The sequence below is a fragment of the Mugil cephalus genome, chromosome 2 (assembly GCF_022458985.1).
Source record: "Mugil cephalus isolate CIBA_MC_2020 chromosome 2, CIBA_Mcephalus_1.1, whole genome shotgun sequence".
NCBI lineage: Eukaryota > Metazoa > Chordata > Actinopteri > Mugiliformes > Mugilidae > Mugil > Mugil cephalus.
Genome location: NC_061771.1, coordinates 1,204,540 through 1,223,474, shown reverse-complemented (window position 1 = coordinate 1,223,474; position 18,935 = coordinate 1,204,540). Strand labels below are relative to the sequence as shown.

At 38.8% G+C, this 18,935-nt stretch overlaps 1 protein-coding gene across 2 annotated transcripts; it reads right to left on the bottom strand.

Annotated features, from left to right (window-relative positions):
* Positions 1-3,714: 3,714 nt before the first annotated feature.
* ldlrb (low density lipoprotein receptor b) lies at positions 3,715-16,199 on the bottom strand. 2 transcript variants are annotated; one of them, XM_047578842.1, is made up of 18 exons: positions 15,920-16,199; positions 11,477-11,602; positions 10,914-11,036; positions 10,060-10,434; positions 9,623-9,748; positions 9,366-9,488; positions 9,022-9,144; positions 8,784-8,912; positions 8,477-8,648; positions 8,015-8,242; positions 7,791-7,909; positions 7,556-7,695; positions 7,190-7,331; positions 6,944-7,096; positions 6,687-6,854; positions 5,672-5,746; positions 5,381-5,544; positions 3,715-5,268 (listed from the first exon to the last, which is right to left on the bottom strand). In XM_047578842.1, the coding sequence occupies exons 1-18, from the start codon at positions 15,990-15,992 to the stop codon at positions 5,230-5,232; spliced, it is 2,598 nt and encodes an 865-aa protein (XP_047434798.1). In that variant the 5' UTR covers positions 15,993-16,199; the 3' UTR covers positions 3,715-5,229. The 2 variants fall into 2 exon arrangements, with proteins under 2 accessions (XP_047434798.1, XP_047434799.1); XM_047578843.1 differs by having other exon boundaries at positions 5,381-5,541.
* Between the last annotated feature and the right edge of the window lie 2,736 nt (positions 16,200-18,935).

Here is an 18,935-nt window from a genome sequence, read left to right as displayed (position 1 = left end):
TGTGTAGGCAGGGAAGGACTTAGAATACAACACATACACACATTCAAACCAGAGGCGTGTGAATGTGCATCCCAAAGAGCCAGATGGAGATCAGTAATTTCCAATATCCCCTCCTTTTGTATATAGGTTTGTTTCCCCTTATCTGTGCACTGTTAATCTAATAAGAGATATCTGAGCTATAAAATGAGATAGCCATGCCTTGGGCATGTGGTGTGCACACAGGATATGAGCTATAATAAGACAATCATGATTCTCTGCTGAACTCAAAACAGACTTAGGCTGTCACTTTATTCGTCATGTATATCCCATTTTATCAACATTTTGTTGCTTTTTCCTGTCAAAGTCACCATCAACAAATGTTTCGGTTTAAAACATCAGTATAACTACTCAAATCAGTCTGAGGTTACAGAAAACACATTTTTCTTTGACAAAAACATAAATTTTGTCCTGCAGATTCAGTAACATATATAGTGCCTCATTGGTTCATGTGATCTGGATTATACAGTAGAGAAGTAAAAAAACAGAAAAGCTGTTACCCCTTAAGGTCCAACATAATCATATGGAAACAGTCAGACCTTCTCTACATTTGCAGTTCAAACTGCATTATATTGCACATTTGACTTACAGGAATTCGAAACATATTTTCACTATTTTGTAGCTGCATAAAAATGAGATTATTTTTCTTTTAATGTGCATCTCTTTGGAAAATAAATTAATGCTAGCTCAAGAGGGGAGAATTAACTAGAGGCTGATATAATCGTGTGTTTAAAATGTACTGTAGCAGCTCACTCTGTGGAGCAGTAAAGCTGAGATGATGGAAATACATCCATGGAAAATTATTAGCCTCATTTGCGACAACAGATGGAGAATGATGGAGATGATGAAATGGAGAGATTTCAGATGGGTTCTGTTCAACATGTTGTTTTGTTAAAGAGGAGTTGTAATACCTAAGTGAAAAAGAGCCTCCAAGGTAAAAGGATAAAAGACAATAATTTTTAAAAGACAGATCTGTAGCCATAAAAAAATAGAAAAGACGTATGTAAAAATAAAGAACAAATGGAAAAAATAAAGCTGGTGAAAAGACAAGGGAAGGATAAACAGAGATTAATCAAGTTACCTTTAAAAAAAAAACAAAACTCTGCAACAAACTTAACAACAGCTGAACGGTCAAACAGGGACACTGGGGACACTCTGCGAATCAGTTATTCCACTATGTACTTTCTGTGCAATTTGAAGGGTATTTACTCAGAATTTATCTAAAACCTACTTAAACTGTGCTTAAAATCATGATCTTATGTCTATGATCTACCTCATAACTATTTTATCATATTAATGGAAATGATTGATTGTTTTTTTTTTTTTCAAGAGATGCCGCTATGCTATCCCTAAACACAAGTTGCATACTGTAGACTAGTTTGTAAAATACCCCCCAAAATAGCCTTAACTGAGGATGCAGTAAACATAGCAGGTCATACCTGTCAACGAGGCCTATTTCTCAAAAATCCTTCCAGGATTACATTTCCCTAAAACAAGAACAATTTAACTAAATTTTATCAGTATATTCACGGAAAAACTCTAACTGCATCTCTCCACAGACACTGAAAATGTGAACTTAGCTGAGGTTTCTCAAAACATCTCAACAAGTGTCATTTTTAGTGAATTGTAAACAAAGCCGAGGTATCATGGAAAGCACCTTAAATCTTACTGTCAGTGTGTGAAAGAGAAAGAGTACTATTAGATTCAGATCACACAAGCTCTGCATGGTGGATCAGAGTGAAAGAGATAGAAATGAATCAGCCTGTGAAATGTGCCTGACATGAGATGGGAGTGCTAGTTTTGGAACTGATCCAGGAGAGATGCTCATGACTTTTACCACCTTGCACATAAGTACTAGGTCATTTTCTGTTTACAGTGTATCGAATAGCGGTTGCCCTGTCCTGCCTCCTACTGTTAGAGACCAACTTGTTAGGCCCTCAGGTTGTCAAGCAGAGAGCAAACAGGTTGTTGTTGTTCCTTCCCATCAGGACAGTTGGTTCCCTGTTTGACAACCTGGGAATATCTATCTACCATCCTCTACAACCTCTGCCAGGTTGGGGCACTCCCCTTTGCTTACGACTCAGTGGTGTGAGATCAACTCCGCCCTTGTCTTTGCCATCGCCCAATAGGAAGCCTGCAACATATGTAAATGGTGAGGGAGGAAGGAGATGACAGCCGACATAGCAGTGAACAGATGTCATCTGTCACCTGACTCACAGAGGTATCTATCTTTTTCCTCATGGGTATTGCATATTTACCAGATAATGAAACTCAAGTGTCAACATTGGTGCTGCTAGGGATGGGAAAATAAGGTTTACATCACTGATACACTTGCGGTAAATGTAGTTATGCCCAATTCAAACTGGAATAAAAGTGAATACACTAAGCTATGCAAATGGCCTTGATCAGATGTGGTACAGTTGTACAGGTGTGTCCTTCACACTGGAATGTGGATCCCAGTTCCTGACAGACAACATACCACAGCTTCCCATCTAGAGTAAGGTGATAATGATTCAGTATGTCCTCGAACAGGGCCTGTCCCTGACGTCAGTCACAATTCACACAGCCCTATGATAAAGGGTCAGTGAAGTTAGTAATGGGAACTCTGGCTGTGGGCTTCTTGAATCAATAGCATACTTGAACAGCATGCATGTCATTCCTTTGCATTCCTTATGGTCATCAGAGATGAGCAATCTTTTAAGGTGAAATATTTGTAACATACCTTTGGCATGAAAATCCTATTCCTCTAAAAGTCAGCCAAGCATTTATTACAGTGGTTTAGTTCCAGTGTTTTATAACTTTTATCAACACTCCATAGTGATAATTTTTACAAAATTGAATATTAGGAAAAAAAAGCTTCCTGTTTTCTATGAGAAAGGCTATACATTGTTAATAAATCACTTCTCACTTCTTAGTTCATTCCACACCACTGCTTCCTCATTGACCTGCCCCTAATGCACCCTGCACTAAAGCAGATTGCGCTTCTTCTTGTTTTACGAGAAGAACCATTGTTAAACAGGAATTATGTAGGATGTTCAGTAGATTAGTGAGAGGATGTTTTCTGGTTGTTCACTGCCATCTCGGACTACTTAGACAGTGTGTACATTTGTTGCTGTTATTGAATTAATTTAAAAGTCACAGCACTGCAGATGAACTCAATGTCTTTCTGTGAGAACAAAACCAACAGGTGAAACTACCAGTTCATTCAAAACAGTTGAAAATCATTTGTTTATGTGTTTACAAGGAAGAGAGTTTGAGGGCGATTAGTTAAGGTGCTCATTCACTCGGTGCACATAATTTATCACATTGTAGATAGAGTGTAATGGCGTTTCCAGGCGACATGAGGATAAAACATTTAAAATAATTACCTCGGTCACTGGAGAGTCCTGTAAAGAATATTCAGCACTGAGATCAGTTTACTGAAGATCTCATGTTTAACTACAATCTAATCACCAGAATTGGGGCAGATGAGGCTTTAGCTGGGTGTCAGTCCCAGGCTGCACAGTAAGTGTAAATAGTCTGCGATAAATATCATTTACAGTATGATGACTTTGCAAGTGCTGACAAAAGTTCACAATACAAACAGGAAATTATACAATACCAAATTGATCTGTTTCTTTTATTCCCATCTGTAACTCAATGTGTAAGTATATGCACTAATCAAACTACAAATCAGAATCTTATTTAAGATGTCCAAGTTTATTTACATCCTCATGCAACTGCAAAACTGGCCTTCTATGTGGGTGAATATATTTTATTTTATTCTAAAAAAAACAAACAAACAAACAAAAAACATCACAAATTAAAATGAACCAAGCAATGTTCATCCACTGTGCAGTACACACACAGTATATTCTTTCTGTGAAGGAGAACATCATGGTTTGCAGACAAAAGTATGTGCTTTAATCCCACAGTAAAAACTAAACATCTGACATACTGACAGCAGAATCAGGAACAAAATAAATTATTGGATTCATGACTGAAGAAAACAAACAATGGTGTGGGGAACAAAGAGGTTCTTCAACATTTCTTTGGGACAATGTAACACAAACGATAACACAAATGTTAACCTGATGGAGTGACTCACACAGGAAACAGATCAGTTGTCCTAAGGTTTGCTGGCATAAGTTAAATAACAGCTGCGCAATGTAAAGGTTAGCCTGGGTTTGGTGAAACCAAACACCTCCCTTTGTCTGGTGCTAATATACAGTATTTACTCTATTTAGAGCAAGTGGACAACAATCAAAAACTTTCTCTCATATATTTCCAATAATAAATAAAAAGGAATCTGTTACATATTTACATTATTTCATGATTAAAATTTCAGTTACAAAAGTCAAAAGGCAACACCAGAGTGAACGAACAAGTGTTTTACAAAATATGTACAGAAGCTATTTACAGTGATAAGGAATCAGCTACAATCACTTTGTACTTTACCATCTTCATTAAAACAATAAAGCAAGAAAATGTTCTTCATTTTTGGTTGACTTCAGAAAACTCAGCAGCTTGTTCACTGACAATATAAACCATCAGTGACTCTCCTCACTCTCTTACATTCTTAGGTGACTTGACACAAAAGGAAACCGTTAATGCGACTAAATATATTGTATGATAGTGCCAGAGGTCTGGAGGGTGGAGGAATCAATGCAGCATTTGCTGTATGTACATAAGCTCATTGAGCTATCAACATGTGACTGGAAAGAACACGTGTGTGCTGACAGTGAAGATCAAGTTTTTCAAGTTAAAGTCACAAACAAAGAACATAATAGGTACTCAACAGCCAAAGGTTATATGTTGTTTGCAAACCAAAGTAACCACCTGCATCTTAACGAGGACGTTTAAATAGAACATAAATAGACATCAAAACATCATCATCAAAGCTCTGAGATCAAGAACATCTTCTGAATCCATACATTAGTCCTTCATTGCAAAACTGTTCCGGGGTCTGACCAAATGGCTTCTTGAGTTGTGATGCTGCATTTTGCAACACTAAAGCTTCAAAGGTTTATGTTTCTTCTTCAGCTCTCTTTGCAGACTTGGACGGCACAGGTCAGAATCATAAGCCACAAAATTAGGTCACGGGGGAAGGGAAAAGGTTTGTTAAGCAGCAGTGGTTGGAAAAAACTGGGCCTTTTCTTCATGTCTCCATCAAGAAAAAAAAAATCAATCAATCAAGCTACTGTTCTCTTTAGGTCATGCAATATCCATGTCCTCCGTGCTCAGCATTTGTCGCTGAAAATGGAGAAATAAAAACAGGATGAGCACATTTGCAAAACTACATGCTTACTGAGAATTTGAACTGAGAAAGACTGTATTTACTGGTACTACTTTAAAGTCCAGATACCTGAGGATAAACAAAGCCGCTGTCAGAACTATTCCTGCCAATGTGTACTTCATCCTCAGTTGTCTTCTGGTACACCGGATTGTCAAAGTGGATGGTGTTTGTGTTCTTCAGACGCCAGTTTCTCCATAGGTACACCGCTCCAAAGACCATCAGGCACAGGACTGCTGCAGAGCAAGAGAAAAGTCAAAGGTCATGTGCTGAGAACAGGGGAAGTGGATTAAACAGCCATTTAGATTGGGTGTACAAGTGGGTAAATGTGCTGTTGTTCACAGCAAGCTGGAAGTTGCTTACCTAGAGCCAACACAACATAGAGAGCAACAGGGTGGACGGGGTGGGCTTCTTTGGGTAAAGCGTCTAGTCTGTTACCTGAAAAGGCATGGAATTCAGAGTATATGGATAATGGATTAATATTAAATTAGAACAGCACTATTGCCATTGTTTGTGTGTTAAATTCTGTCTAAAGCAATAGTCAGAATAGCTTAAATTCGGAGCAGTGGGGACTTGCTCATATCGTGCATTAAGATCCAATCTGGACAATTCGACATGCATCTCCAAATGCTTTTGCAGATCTGGTCTTGGTTTTGCACTCTATATGCAACTTAGGACGCATTACATTCACACTACCACAGGAATGCGGACCCAGACCACTTCCAAATATGGTCAGATCGGATCTCTCTAATGAGATCTCAGTGCACCCTTGGGGTGTTCACACCGTCTTTGATGTGATCGGATCTCCCAGATCGGACAGGGTTCATATATTCATATATGAGGACTCATATAACCTGCCCTAAAACTACACCTTTTTATTTCTATATTTGGTGGATTAAACAAATCCGTCCTTTATATTTTAGTTTTCCATTTTACTTTGCTGTTTCCCTGCTGTAAATTAAATATGTGTCCAATATACCTGCTAATCAGTTTGGCTCAAAGATAAAAAACAAACAAACAAACAAACAAAAAAAAAGCATTAAATAATTTAATTAAAAAGACCAAAAATAATTTCAACCACTTTTCAAAGTATTGTTTGGATCATCAAACTGCAGGGAAATCAAATAAAATAAGATATAAAGTCTGTTGTGCATTCATTTAGACATAAACCACCATTTTTGGCTTAATGGCTACACTACTTGAAATTTCTGAATCACTACAATAAATAGTATCAGTATCAGTATCACTAGTTCTCATGCCATTACCACAATGGCATGAAAACTCTGAGGTACTCTGAGGTACATTTTCAAGACTCTTCTTTTAGAGTCACTGCATCCAACACCGCATTCCCCCAAAACATATCAGTTACTTCCTTCACCTTGAGCAGTGGGGACAGGCTGTGTATTAACTGAGGTAGCCATGGCTGTAGTAGTTGTAGTAGTAGTGGTAGTGGTACGGATGGGCAGTGTGGTCGTAGGAAGTTTCTTGGGAGTGTTGGTCAAGGGAGGCACAGCAGTTTTGCTTTTTGTAGGAGGGACAACTGCACCTTCAGGGACACAAAAACAAATGGTTTGCTGTTGGGACTTGAGGTTAAATTTCAGTTATTTTTTGGTGATATATGCAGTGGAAATTTACCTGTTGCACATTTCCTCATGTCATCTCCCATTGTCATGTTGTCAGGACAGGCACATGTATATTTGGGAGATTGGGGGTTGATCTGGGGAGCAGGGAGGCATAAGAACTCACAACCTCCATTCATATTGTTACTCTCTCTGCACCAGTCTGTGCCTGAAAATAAAACAAATTAAGAAAGCATTAGACAAACTGATTACATTTGAGCAGATTTTATAATGGTCCCTAACTGTAGATGAGTTTTCTTACTAATTGGCTGCTTGAGGTTATGGTAGAGGACAATGTCCTCTGGTTGGGCCAGGTCTGTTGCCAGCTTGGTGATACCCTTTCCTGTAAGGCGGCTGGCACTAAAAACGGCCTTGTTGCTCATGTCTGTCCAAAATACTTTATCCTGTTAGAAACAGAAATGCAGGAATGCATTTAAAAACATTGCACTGTTTGACTAATTTTGTCAAATATATCAGTTCATACAAATTAAGATCAATAATGAAGATAGAGTAAGAACATGACCCAAATGTATAAAAACAAACGTGTGCACCTATGAACTGGATTTGCAGTAAAGCACACGATGGACAGTTTGAAGTGTTAAAACACCAGTTAGTATTCATCACTAACCTCAAAGACAGCCAGGGAGAGTGGGTGGGAGAGCACCTCCTCATTAAAAATGACAGTGTGTCGAGTCCCTCCATTCACATCAATGCTGGAGAGAGTATGCAACTTGGAGTCCACCCAGTACAGACGGCGGTTGACCAGGTCTGTCCAAGAGAGTGTGAAACATGACTAGTTATTATGGCTAAGTGCTCATTGCTCAGTCAGTTGAAATTACATGAATTAATGAAGTTCTGCTTACCTAGGGTGATGCCGTTTGGCCACACAATGTTGTCTGTTACCAAGGCAACACGATCCGCTCCGTTCAGTCCACTCTTCTCAATCTTAGCCTCCTCACCCCAGTCAGTCCAATACATAAAGCTGAAAAGGTAACAGCCAAACAAATTATAAAAGTTTGAAAATGACAGACTAAGAGCTGCAATTATTTTGTTTGAAACTGAGGTATCTATTGAAACGCTTGCTTACTTATTAACTGGATCAATCGTGATGGCCCTTGGCTTATCCAGCCTTTCTGAAATTAGGGTCTTCCTCTTACTGCCATCTGTCGTAGCCACAGATATAGTCTTCAAAACGCTGTCAGTCCAGTAGATGTTACCATGGATCCAATCCACCGCAATGTCTTCAGGGGCCTCAGTGCCACTCCCAATTACAACATTATGGTGAGAAGAGTTACTGGCCACATTTATCTTGGAGCTGGAGGGAAGGGCGGTAAGAGTGGAAAGATCCAGTTTAGAGCAGTTTAGCATACATACAGAATTCTTTATTTGTCTAAATTAGCATCCAGTCAACATGATGTGAAAGTATAGGTATGTATACTATAGTATAGTACAGAAACGGGCTTGTAACTATATTGACTCTATTCTATAACAACAACATGTTTGACCAAGACACAAACATGGATCATTAACAGTTTTAACTATTTCTAACCTGTAGATTTTCTTCAGCGACAGATCGGACCAGAAGATCATCTTGTTTGGTATATCCATGTCCACAGCCACAGCGTTTTTCAGCTGTGTGATCACATGGACGTATTCTCTGCGGTCCACTGTCAACTTCCTCACCTCATGTCTGTTAGTGAAGAAGAGGGTGGGTACTGTGCCTGGAGGAGACAGAGCAGGAAGAGTCAGTCTTGGTTTTTAAATTGAGCTTTACATATAAAAAGGTCATACAGTCAGAAAATGGTCTCTCTTAAGAGTAAGAATTAGGTTAAAGCAGACTTTCCTTCAGACATTACCTGATTCTGCTTTGCATGTTTTAGTCACAGGATCAATCTCATAGCCCTTGTCACAATCACACTTGTAGCTGCCGGGCAGGTTGATGCAGATCTGACTGCAAGTGTCTGGCTCAGCACACTCATCGATGTCTGTAGAAGAAAGGGTCTGAGTGAGAAATAGTCACGATGGAAACAGTTCTTACAACATGTACTTAAAACATGAACTTTAAAGTCCAAATCTCAGTCTCCCTCTTCTCACCTTCACATGTTTTTTTGTCATTCATCAGGATGTATCCAGCAGGGCAGGAGCAGTTGTAGCCAATTTTCAGATCATTGCAAAGATTGGAGCAGCCACCGTTTTCTTTAAGGCACTCATTGGTGCCTAGGGAAACAAAGAGACAAAGAGCTTTTAAACAGTATTCAAGGCAATCAGCTCAAAATGGTAGCTGACATAAACAGTGACATTACTCATTTAAAAGAAAAAACTATAAAGACCATTTGAATCAAAACTTCTCAGTTTTTCTTCAAGTGGCAACAAGGTGGAGCTTTGTTTATTGTTTTATGAGCAGGACATTTAAGTGGTAAGTCCAGTATTTTACTTACCACACTCTTTCACAGGCTCATCAGACCAGTCAATGCAATCTCTCTGCTTGTTGCACACTTTCTCCATGCTGATGCACTCCCCACTGCGACACTTGAACTTGTTGGGGCCCTCACATTCACTTTCTGTGGAACAAAAAGAAGAGCAGATTAGTGACATGGAATCATATGTGAAATTAAATACATTTGAATTAGTCTCAATGAAGAGAATATCAGTTAACTGAGTGTGTGACAATGGATTGGATTTTTATTAGAGTTACCCTCTATGTGGCAACCATTCTCATCAGTGAGGTCCGGGCAGTCGGCGACACCATCACACTGGCGGCTGCCATGGATACAGATGCCGTCTTTACACTGGAACTCATCTGGACGGCAAGTAGGCTGGCCTAGAAAAAAAAAAGAGAAATGAATGAAACATAAAAAAGAGACATAGCAGATAAAAATGAAAATGAAAAGATAATGATATAGGTATAGGAGTAAATCATCCCTGATATGATTTATTGTGGTTCTTATGTTTGTGCAGAGGCCCCTGGACGAGAGCAGCAAGTTATAAGGGTATGTATGTTCAATATACTTTTACTATATAGTTTAATATACTTTTTCTATTAAAGCAAGCACAAAAAGGGGAAAATATGACAAAAAATGGACAGCATAAGAAAAGCTGGTGATAAACAACAGTTTTAGAAGATCAACTCACTGCAGTTGAACTCGTCTGAGCGATCCTGGCAGTCCATGCCTCCATCGCACCGCCAGCTGCTATGGATACACTCCCCATTGGCACACTGGAACTCTTGGGAGCTGCAGCGTCCCTTCTTCTCTGTGTCCCTTCCCGCACAGTTTTGTGGCCACTCATCTGAACCATCGAGGCAGTCCCTGTCTCCATCGCAGCGCCACAGTGCTGGCACACACACTGAGTTGTTGCACTGGAAGGACCGGGAGTTACAGGTGGGTTTGGGGCACAACACCTCATCCGAACCATCGGAACAGTCATGGTCGCTGTCGCAAACAAATGATGTGGATATGCACTGGCCGTTGTTACAGCGAAACTCATCGTCTTGGCATTGTTTAGCCGCTGTGGTTAGACAAGAGAGGGAGAAAGGAGTCAATGGACAGAACATCAGTGGAGATATCTTACATCATAACTTTATGTATCTTTCAAAATACCACATTTACACTTATTAAAACAAATACAATTATAAATAGATGCGAAAGAGCTGTATTTATTAAATTCCAATAATACTGCTATCTAAAGACAAATTAATTTTAGTTAAGTATTTATAGACAATTACTTACTAATACTGCAATTATTCATACTTGAAATTACGTGTGCCTCATCGCATTTTACATTGTTTCATAATGTATTTATAATATATATATCAGTCTACTGTCACTTTTTTGTTATTTTCCTCCTTTTTGTATGTGGTACACATCAATTCCACCACATGGGATAAGTATTCTTGCAGTACATTTTCAATTAATCAGTTTGTGATGTTTACATAAGATTTAACTATTGTTGTTGCTGATGAAGGGAATGAACAGGAGCAAACTTACTGCAGTTTTTCTCATCAGCCTCATTCTTACAGTCAGCTTTGCCATCACAGTGCCAGCCTCCTGGTATACACTGATTCATTGGGGCACCACAATTGAATTCTGTCTCCAGACAGGTTTTGTCCGCTGAGGAGAGAAACAGAAAGAATGACTGATTACATGTACTGTCAGAGAGATGCAGCTGTGAATACTATGCTGGATAATGGAAATATCCTGGGAGGCACTGTTAAACTGTAGCTTTATGTTACGAGTAGGCAAACAGGCCAAAAATTATATAGAGGTATGGAGAATAGTCATTTATTTGTTTCATCTTGTTCTGTGCATTTAATTCATACAACAACGGTCAACTGACAATAAATTGCATAGTTGCAGTTTCTCATATGTGATTATTTGATTGTTCATCACACAAACTTACACTGAATGGTGGTTGCATAAAGATCTCCTAGGCAGCAAGAAATAACATTTCTAAATTTCAACTACTCAAAAATATGATTTTGGGATTAGCAGATAAATCTTTCCCTATTGTTAGCTGTAGCTCTGTTTAGGGTTGAATTAACTCTACATACCACAGGTGGCAGGCAGTTCATCAGTTCCATCACCACAGTCATCAGTTTCATCACAAGTCCACCTGCGAGTGATGCACCTCCCATTTCCACACTTAAACTGAGAAGAGCTGCATGTGAAGGCTGCATCTGTGAATGATAAAAGATCAGTGTGACACAAAGACAAACACCTTATCAACATTTGCTGCTCAATTTACTGCTTGATGAACACCTTGTAGTCGGCTGAGCTTGAGTCGACACAAAACAATTAATATCCTTGTGAAGATATTGTTTGACTGAAAACTATAGAAGAGAAAAAGAAGGGAAAAATCTGCACACTTGAATTTGTGCATTATCACATGACTGCTAAAGCTACGAAAGCTACACAAATTACAACTGAAGGTTAATGAAGTTCAGTTAGGTGACGGTTTCAAAACCACACATTTACTGGGTTGCTTAACTCAGAGGAGATGAGAAACACTGTGTGGTTCCCTAATTCACATTAACAAGACATATAGCAATAAGACTTCAAATGTTTAAATTGCCAATGGGACTTGAGACGAAAATTAGCGATATGGCTGTAACCTCTTTTTTACGTGTAAACGTTCATTTATCTGAACTGTCCCATTTTAAAAATAATTGAGTTAATCAATCAAATGTAAAGCATTTGGACACAGGAAGACCGTTCCTTCTTTCTGTCTTCCACTGACTCAAATATGCAAATACATATACATGGAACTGATTCAATTAGATGAGATTCACTTTAAAAATCAAGTTGAACACATGAAGAAGTTTTATAACTACTCTGCTGAAGCAGCATGATAAAACTGTTGCATCAATGTCTTACTGCTTCTCAGGTGATCACTTAGGTATGAAACAGGACTCACGCCTCTTTCTGTCACATAGGTGGAAACAGCTTCACTTTACTGTTGAGTTTTGAAAGTCTGAGTTTGTGAAACCTTAGATTGACCTGGTTTATTTTGGGCTTAGAGGTCTTGCCCCCCAGCCGATCACACCTCAGTGAACACACCACTCAAAATAAGGGTTGCACATGTGAAACTAACACAGTGTGTCATCCTTCATCACCTAGGCACTGCCTGACTCTCCTGTGACTTTGAGGCTGGGGACATTGTTAGACTATCCCTTTAAGACAATGGCATGGGAGGAGTCGAACAATCACACCACCAGCTGCTGATTGGTCCCAGAGTGGCATTCCTCATAACAGCATCATCACAGTGACCCATAGGATAAGGCGGAGGCTCTAAACACAAGGAAGTATGTCAACTCAAGCGTCGGTGAGTGATGACATCTCCAAAAGTACAGGACATGTCTAACCGGTTACGATAAAATGATGGGTTTCGGATAACAGAGGAAGGATGCTTTCTCAACTCTGGACGTGCCACTAAGAGTTACCTCCCTTCTTTTCTTAAACTGTAAAAAAATAAATAAATAAATAAAAGAAAAAGAAAAGAAGAAAGAAATCAGAAGTGAAAAGTTGACTATATCTCATCTTCTGTTATTCTTGGGAATGTTAAGCCTTGGTTTGCCTGATCTGAAAATATAATCTTCCTATGTATCTCAGAACCTTATGCTTTCGCAGAAACAAACTTGAACACACACCAACGGTTCCACTGACTTGGCCAGGCAAACAGCCAGGAAGAGAGTTTCCAAAGCATTCTCCAGCTGTTCAGAAGATATGCTGTGATTAATTCAAGAACTCTAGCTTACTTTCCTTTTTTAGGAATCGTTCTTTTATTACAGTCAGAGGAGAAGTATATCAAATGCTGGCACTTCCTGTCTTTCAGAGCCCTGACCATGTCTGTGACGATGGAAACTGCAAACTATGTGGGCCTGTGTTTTAATTTTGCCACTGTTAATCTTTCCTGCCACTTCTCCAAATGGGTCATGAGCCTCTTAAGTTGACTGTTTAGGAAAGTTAGGCTTCCTTTAATATGTTAAAGTATAAGCCTTTTCTGGGTAGGAAAGTGAACCTTTGCATTGATTAAGATGTTAGGTCTTTAAGGTGTGGTCCTGAGCTGCTTTAGTCATTAATATTCAGTAATGTCCAACATTTATTCTTCAAAACGTAATCGAGGGCAAGAAAAAATAAATAAGCCACTTGAAATCTGTTCTTTAGAAATTGAAGTGGGTCATCTACTGTAGACTAAACGAAATGTCAACCACAAAACAACATCAAATACCGCTACATTAACCGATATATTTTAAGAGTTATGAAAGCATGTGCTGCAGATAGTAATGCAGCAGGTTGAAGTTAAGAACACAAACTGCAGGTAGAGAGTTTGAACAGGGTGGCAGGCAGAGTGTGTTTGAGGTGCTTCTACATCCTTCAGGTGTGAAACTAACAACCAGACAACTTTATTTATAGAACTTTATTGTTCTAGCAGTATGTGAGGCCTTCTGGCCTCTACCTCAAACACATACCGGAGAGCAACAATTCAGTTCGAAAATGAACAAAAAGTGAGACTTGTTTGACAGCAGAAACTGGAAACTCTTCTCGAGGTCTTTAGACAAGTCGTCACAACGCGGCAAGACAACAATCGACCTTTGTGACCACACTATCTGCTCCGACAGTGCATTCCTGTCTATTTATGGCACATACATGCCATATACACAAAAAACTTTGCAGAGCATGGTTTATTTATTCAAACACGCCCAGAAGTTAATCAATAACCAAGATGCATGTTCGTCATGAGGACCGACATCACTCACTCACTGTAGGCTCATGATTTTGACAATCTCACGCTACTTTGAAGAGATGAGTTCATTTGAGTTCCTGCGTGATAAATTATTCTTCTGTAATGTGCCTAAAATGTGTTATTTCTGCACACCAAGAGTCCATCTAACGATCTTAGTTAAGGAATAGTCTGCATGATAATGAGGTCACTGGCAGCAGAAAAAAATCTAACTGCTGAATGTTTCCTGTGTGGGGGTTCTCTTAACCACAATGTACCTTACTTTTGCAAAAGTTTGTTGACTGCCTACACAGTTTTGTTTGAATTCATAGACTGATGCAAATATAATAGTCAAACCACTTCTCTAAATATAAAGCATGCTTCAGAAGAATTTCTAAATGACTGATAACAGAAACTAGAGAGTGTTTGTCTTAGTGTGTCACTATGGTGTAAAGGTTTAGCCTTCCAGTCTTCACTCCTCCATATTACAGTACATGGGTATATCTAATTTCAGGGGTATGCTAAAAACAGAGTGAATCCATTAAACAAACCAGGGACAGAACTTAAAACAAAGAAAAACACGGAACATGCTGTCATCAAATCTCCATGAGCAGATCTGATGACTGAAATGACACTGCAAACCAGGGAGACAAAAACAAAAAAACAAAACAAATTTTAATAGGGAAAGCTCTTGGAGTTTGTTGGGGGACACATTGTTGGCCTCGAAGGGCATTACTTTCACTCCTTTACTGATATTCAGTGTCAATCATATGATAGTAATGGCACACTGTAATTATAATATTAGAATACAATAAATTATAATATTCATTCGATTATGTGTTTTTCAATTCATTATCAGCTGAAATGTGTTATATCTTTCATTCAGTGTCTAAACAATGAATCTTCATAGCTCACAGACTATTCATTTAAAACATTTAACAGCCAACAGGAACTAAATGACTTTCTCTAAACGTGTATATATTTTCTCAGTTGCACTCTTATTTCTGAATGTATCATATTGCATTTTAATTTAGTTGTGTTTTTGTGAACAATATATCCAACTCGTTCGTCCATTCATTCATTCATTCATTCATTCATTCCACATGCAGTCAGTACAAGCTGTTAGGACCTATTGTCCTGGTGGTGATGGTGTGATTCTTCGGTTACTGGGTAGTCAATACGATATGAATACAGGGGGAGGGGACACGCGCATATTCATTTTAAATAAGCTTGCTGCTAAAAGAGAAAAGCAGCCTTTTCCTGCATCCAATTTACTTCGTCTTGCTGGAAGGGTTGTGTTTGTCTTGTGTTTGAATCACACGGTCTCTTCCTCGTTGACAACGGTCCCTTTTTGCATTTGCCCCACCCATTTGAAACTCAAAACCGGAAGGTCAACAAGCTGATTGGCTGTTCCGACACATTAAGGAGCGAAACGGACCAATCAAAGCGAGGTGCGTAAATTCCATTCATACATGACCAAATTGTAGACCATACCGGGATGTCAGCCAATCTTATTGCAATGTCCATATTCCCTTTGTAGCTATTATAAATAACCAGGGTATAAAGAGTGAAATTAAAATTTAGTGAAGTTTGCCGGGTCATGTTCAGTGTAAGAGTTGATGAAAATGTTTTAATTTGTAACATAAACTGTGCAGAGGCCAGAACTAAATGAGAGCAGAACATAAAAACAATAAGGTTTACATTTATACTTAAATATAAAATACATTTATATGAATGCGAATACAATAAAGCCAAGAAGACACAAGTTTCTTACCCGCTTCAGTCAAACAATGAATCAGCATCAGCAGAAACCAACATGTGGACAGTCCGGTGAGTCCCTTCTTCATGTCCGCTCCCTTTTTATTTGTCCCTTTTTGAGAAAAGTCACAGGTAAGACAAAAAAGTGCAACTAGGCTGTATGCGTAAAAGACTGATCAGACTTCAGGGTACACAACAGAGCCACGTCCCGGGTGTGCGTAAAGGACGAGTGCGAGGAAAATATTATGGGTTACGATTCATCTCTGATCATTTTCTTTGCGGCTGACATGAGGGCGGCGCTTGAGCAGTGGTGTGATGTTTGAAATTGGACATGGGCGCCGCCGGAGGGAGGAGCCACAAGGCTGCTGAATCATCTCCATCACCGATCCATCAACCCATCGCTTCCCCCCAAACCGGTGTCTCTGTGTGCGCGTGAGGAAGAGGATATTGTACAATATTAGGCTTTTTATTTTGATATCAGATTTTGTGACCAGCTGTCATAAAATATAGTCACACCGAATCGCCAGGTTAAAAGCAACATAACAAAAGACCTGTGCTTATCTTCATGCTTGTGGAGCACTCACACGTGACTGCAAAGGTTTGTGTTTATTACCACTTCCTTCCTGACCGAGCCAAGATTCATACAATTTTCTTGAAAACCCTCATGGGCGAGTGGTGTGATACTTTAGATTTCAAGGAAACACATGCATATACAGTGTTTAAATTCTCAATACATGTGGCATACATACATGCATTTTTTTTTACCTCTTTTATTTTTATAAGTTCACCTACCAAACTGATTTAAAAGTTATAGTAACAATCTAATATGGTTCAATGTGTAAGGAGAAAACAAAAATGACACACTAATAAACAATAAACTTTTTATTTCTTAAAATCTATACAACTTCTATAACTGGAGTTGGTGTAGTCAGGAATGTAAGTTAGTAGTAATAGTGGTACATGCCTATCAAATGCAAGGCACTGGGTTGACTTTGCAAAACAAATCAACTTTTAATGATGTTATTTCAATTCTGGGAACCAGTCCACTTACAGTTCAAGATTGTTCATATTTTTCCATGGAAGCGATATTCACTGAGAAAATATGCTCTGCTTAGCTGCTGTTTTCTTTCCCCCCTTCTGTTCATTGTTGTAATCCCCAAAGGACGAACTGAGAGATACACAGAAAAGTTTTCCAGACCGTATCAAGCTGTAGTACATTACAAGGATAACAAAACAAATATATGCCTTCACAGATGGGAGGCTGCAGTATTGGAGGCACGCATGCTTTTAATGAGTTTGTGATCAGTGTCTGTGAAATTGACAGGGTTTTTTGTTTATAAGTCGTGATCACTAATAACAAGCCAGAGAAACTTTAACAATGTTTTAAAGAGGAGATCATTTGTGCGTAACCAGAGAGGAGGCTCCTGGTGGAGGGAGGGATTGAGCTGTGGGAGGTATTCCTGGAATGTCAAAATAGTGGCTGGAGTACATATTCTGCCTCACCCACAATCACTACACGCTGTTAACACACCCACAGAGCATTACGCTGAAGGTCTTATGTTAATGTACATTTTTTAACTACATTTGTCACATACACACAAGTTTGGAAAACATGACTTTCGTAATGGATTGTAAATTGTAATTCAAATCCAACTGAACTTGTGCCCCTTTTCATTTACATTGGAAACATTAGATTAAATTGGTAGGTCAAGACATGTACAGATAAAGCTGAAGGAGGTTTTAAATTGTTATAGTGAGAAAAGCACAGGTGTCACATGTCATAGTAAACATATGACTTTTACAGTGAGCTGTCAGACATAATTTAATATGTAAAAACAAAATAACAATAAAAAGCTTTGAAAGGTGTGTTTTTCTTTGGTTTTGTAGTGTTACCATTTTAAAGCTTTGTGCATTTCACCAGACAACAGCTGTGTACATTTTGTGACTTTAGGGATTAGACAAATAATTTAGAAAATGAACCTGAAATGCAATATATGCATTGATGCAAACAAACAATGTGTTGGTTAGAATATGATTTTATTCTTATACCATACTATATAGCACAATTTTTCCAACAGCATTTTGTCCAAATATACCAGTAGCTTTCTGAATACTATTTCCCATTGTATCTCGATGACTAGATGTCTGCTGCGTATCTCTCAGTCTTCTTATCTCATGTGCACACTGTACTTGCTTTTGCCTGGACCTGATTGGTGGCCTGATATTCAGCCTGAACTGTCATTTTTCTTCACTTAGTAGCATCTGAATTGTTGAAGAGATTGTTGAACAGTGATTCAGATGTCTGACACTATACAAACTTTGTGTCAGCAATGCATAAAACAGGAAACACGAAGTACTGGAAGTATAAATCAATCTAATAAATCTATTAAGGCAGGTCACACTGAAACTTTCATTAAACAAATAACACAATTCAGGGTCAGACATTCACTCACTGTGTACTAAGTCACTGTAAGTCGTGCAAATCCAAGAGTGTCTCAAGGCCAACACATGTGATAAGTGTTAGCATAGCGTAGCATAGCAGAGGCCTGAAGGAGATTTGTGATGACAGTAACGGAACAATAGTGGGCATGCTGAACTCTGCATGGGGACTTGTTTAATGTCTGTATCTGGCTAACTGTTTTGTCACACAAAACTGCAAACCCCCAATGATCCAAGACAAGACATAATTACTTAAATTAAAAAGTTCAAGAACAACCCTTGGATGTGTGTTAGACTTAGGCAGACTGCATTCGTCCAGAAGAGAAATTGATTGGTTGCAGTTGCACATAAAAAACACTCTTAAGAACCACAAGCAATAATAAAGATAAAATAATATATAGGTAACATTACTTGGATTACTGTGCAATAATGCTGCTTCCTCTGTGTTTTTTTTTTTTTTTTTGGAGGGGATTTGAGTAGCTACCCAGTAACTCGTCTACAGGAAGCTGCTAACAGCTGGTTTTGAGTTGCTGAAGGAGGAATTGAGGGGTTCCCAGAAACGAGGAAACCAAGTTTGCCCCCTCCCCCTCTTC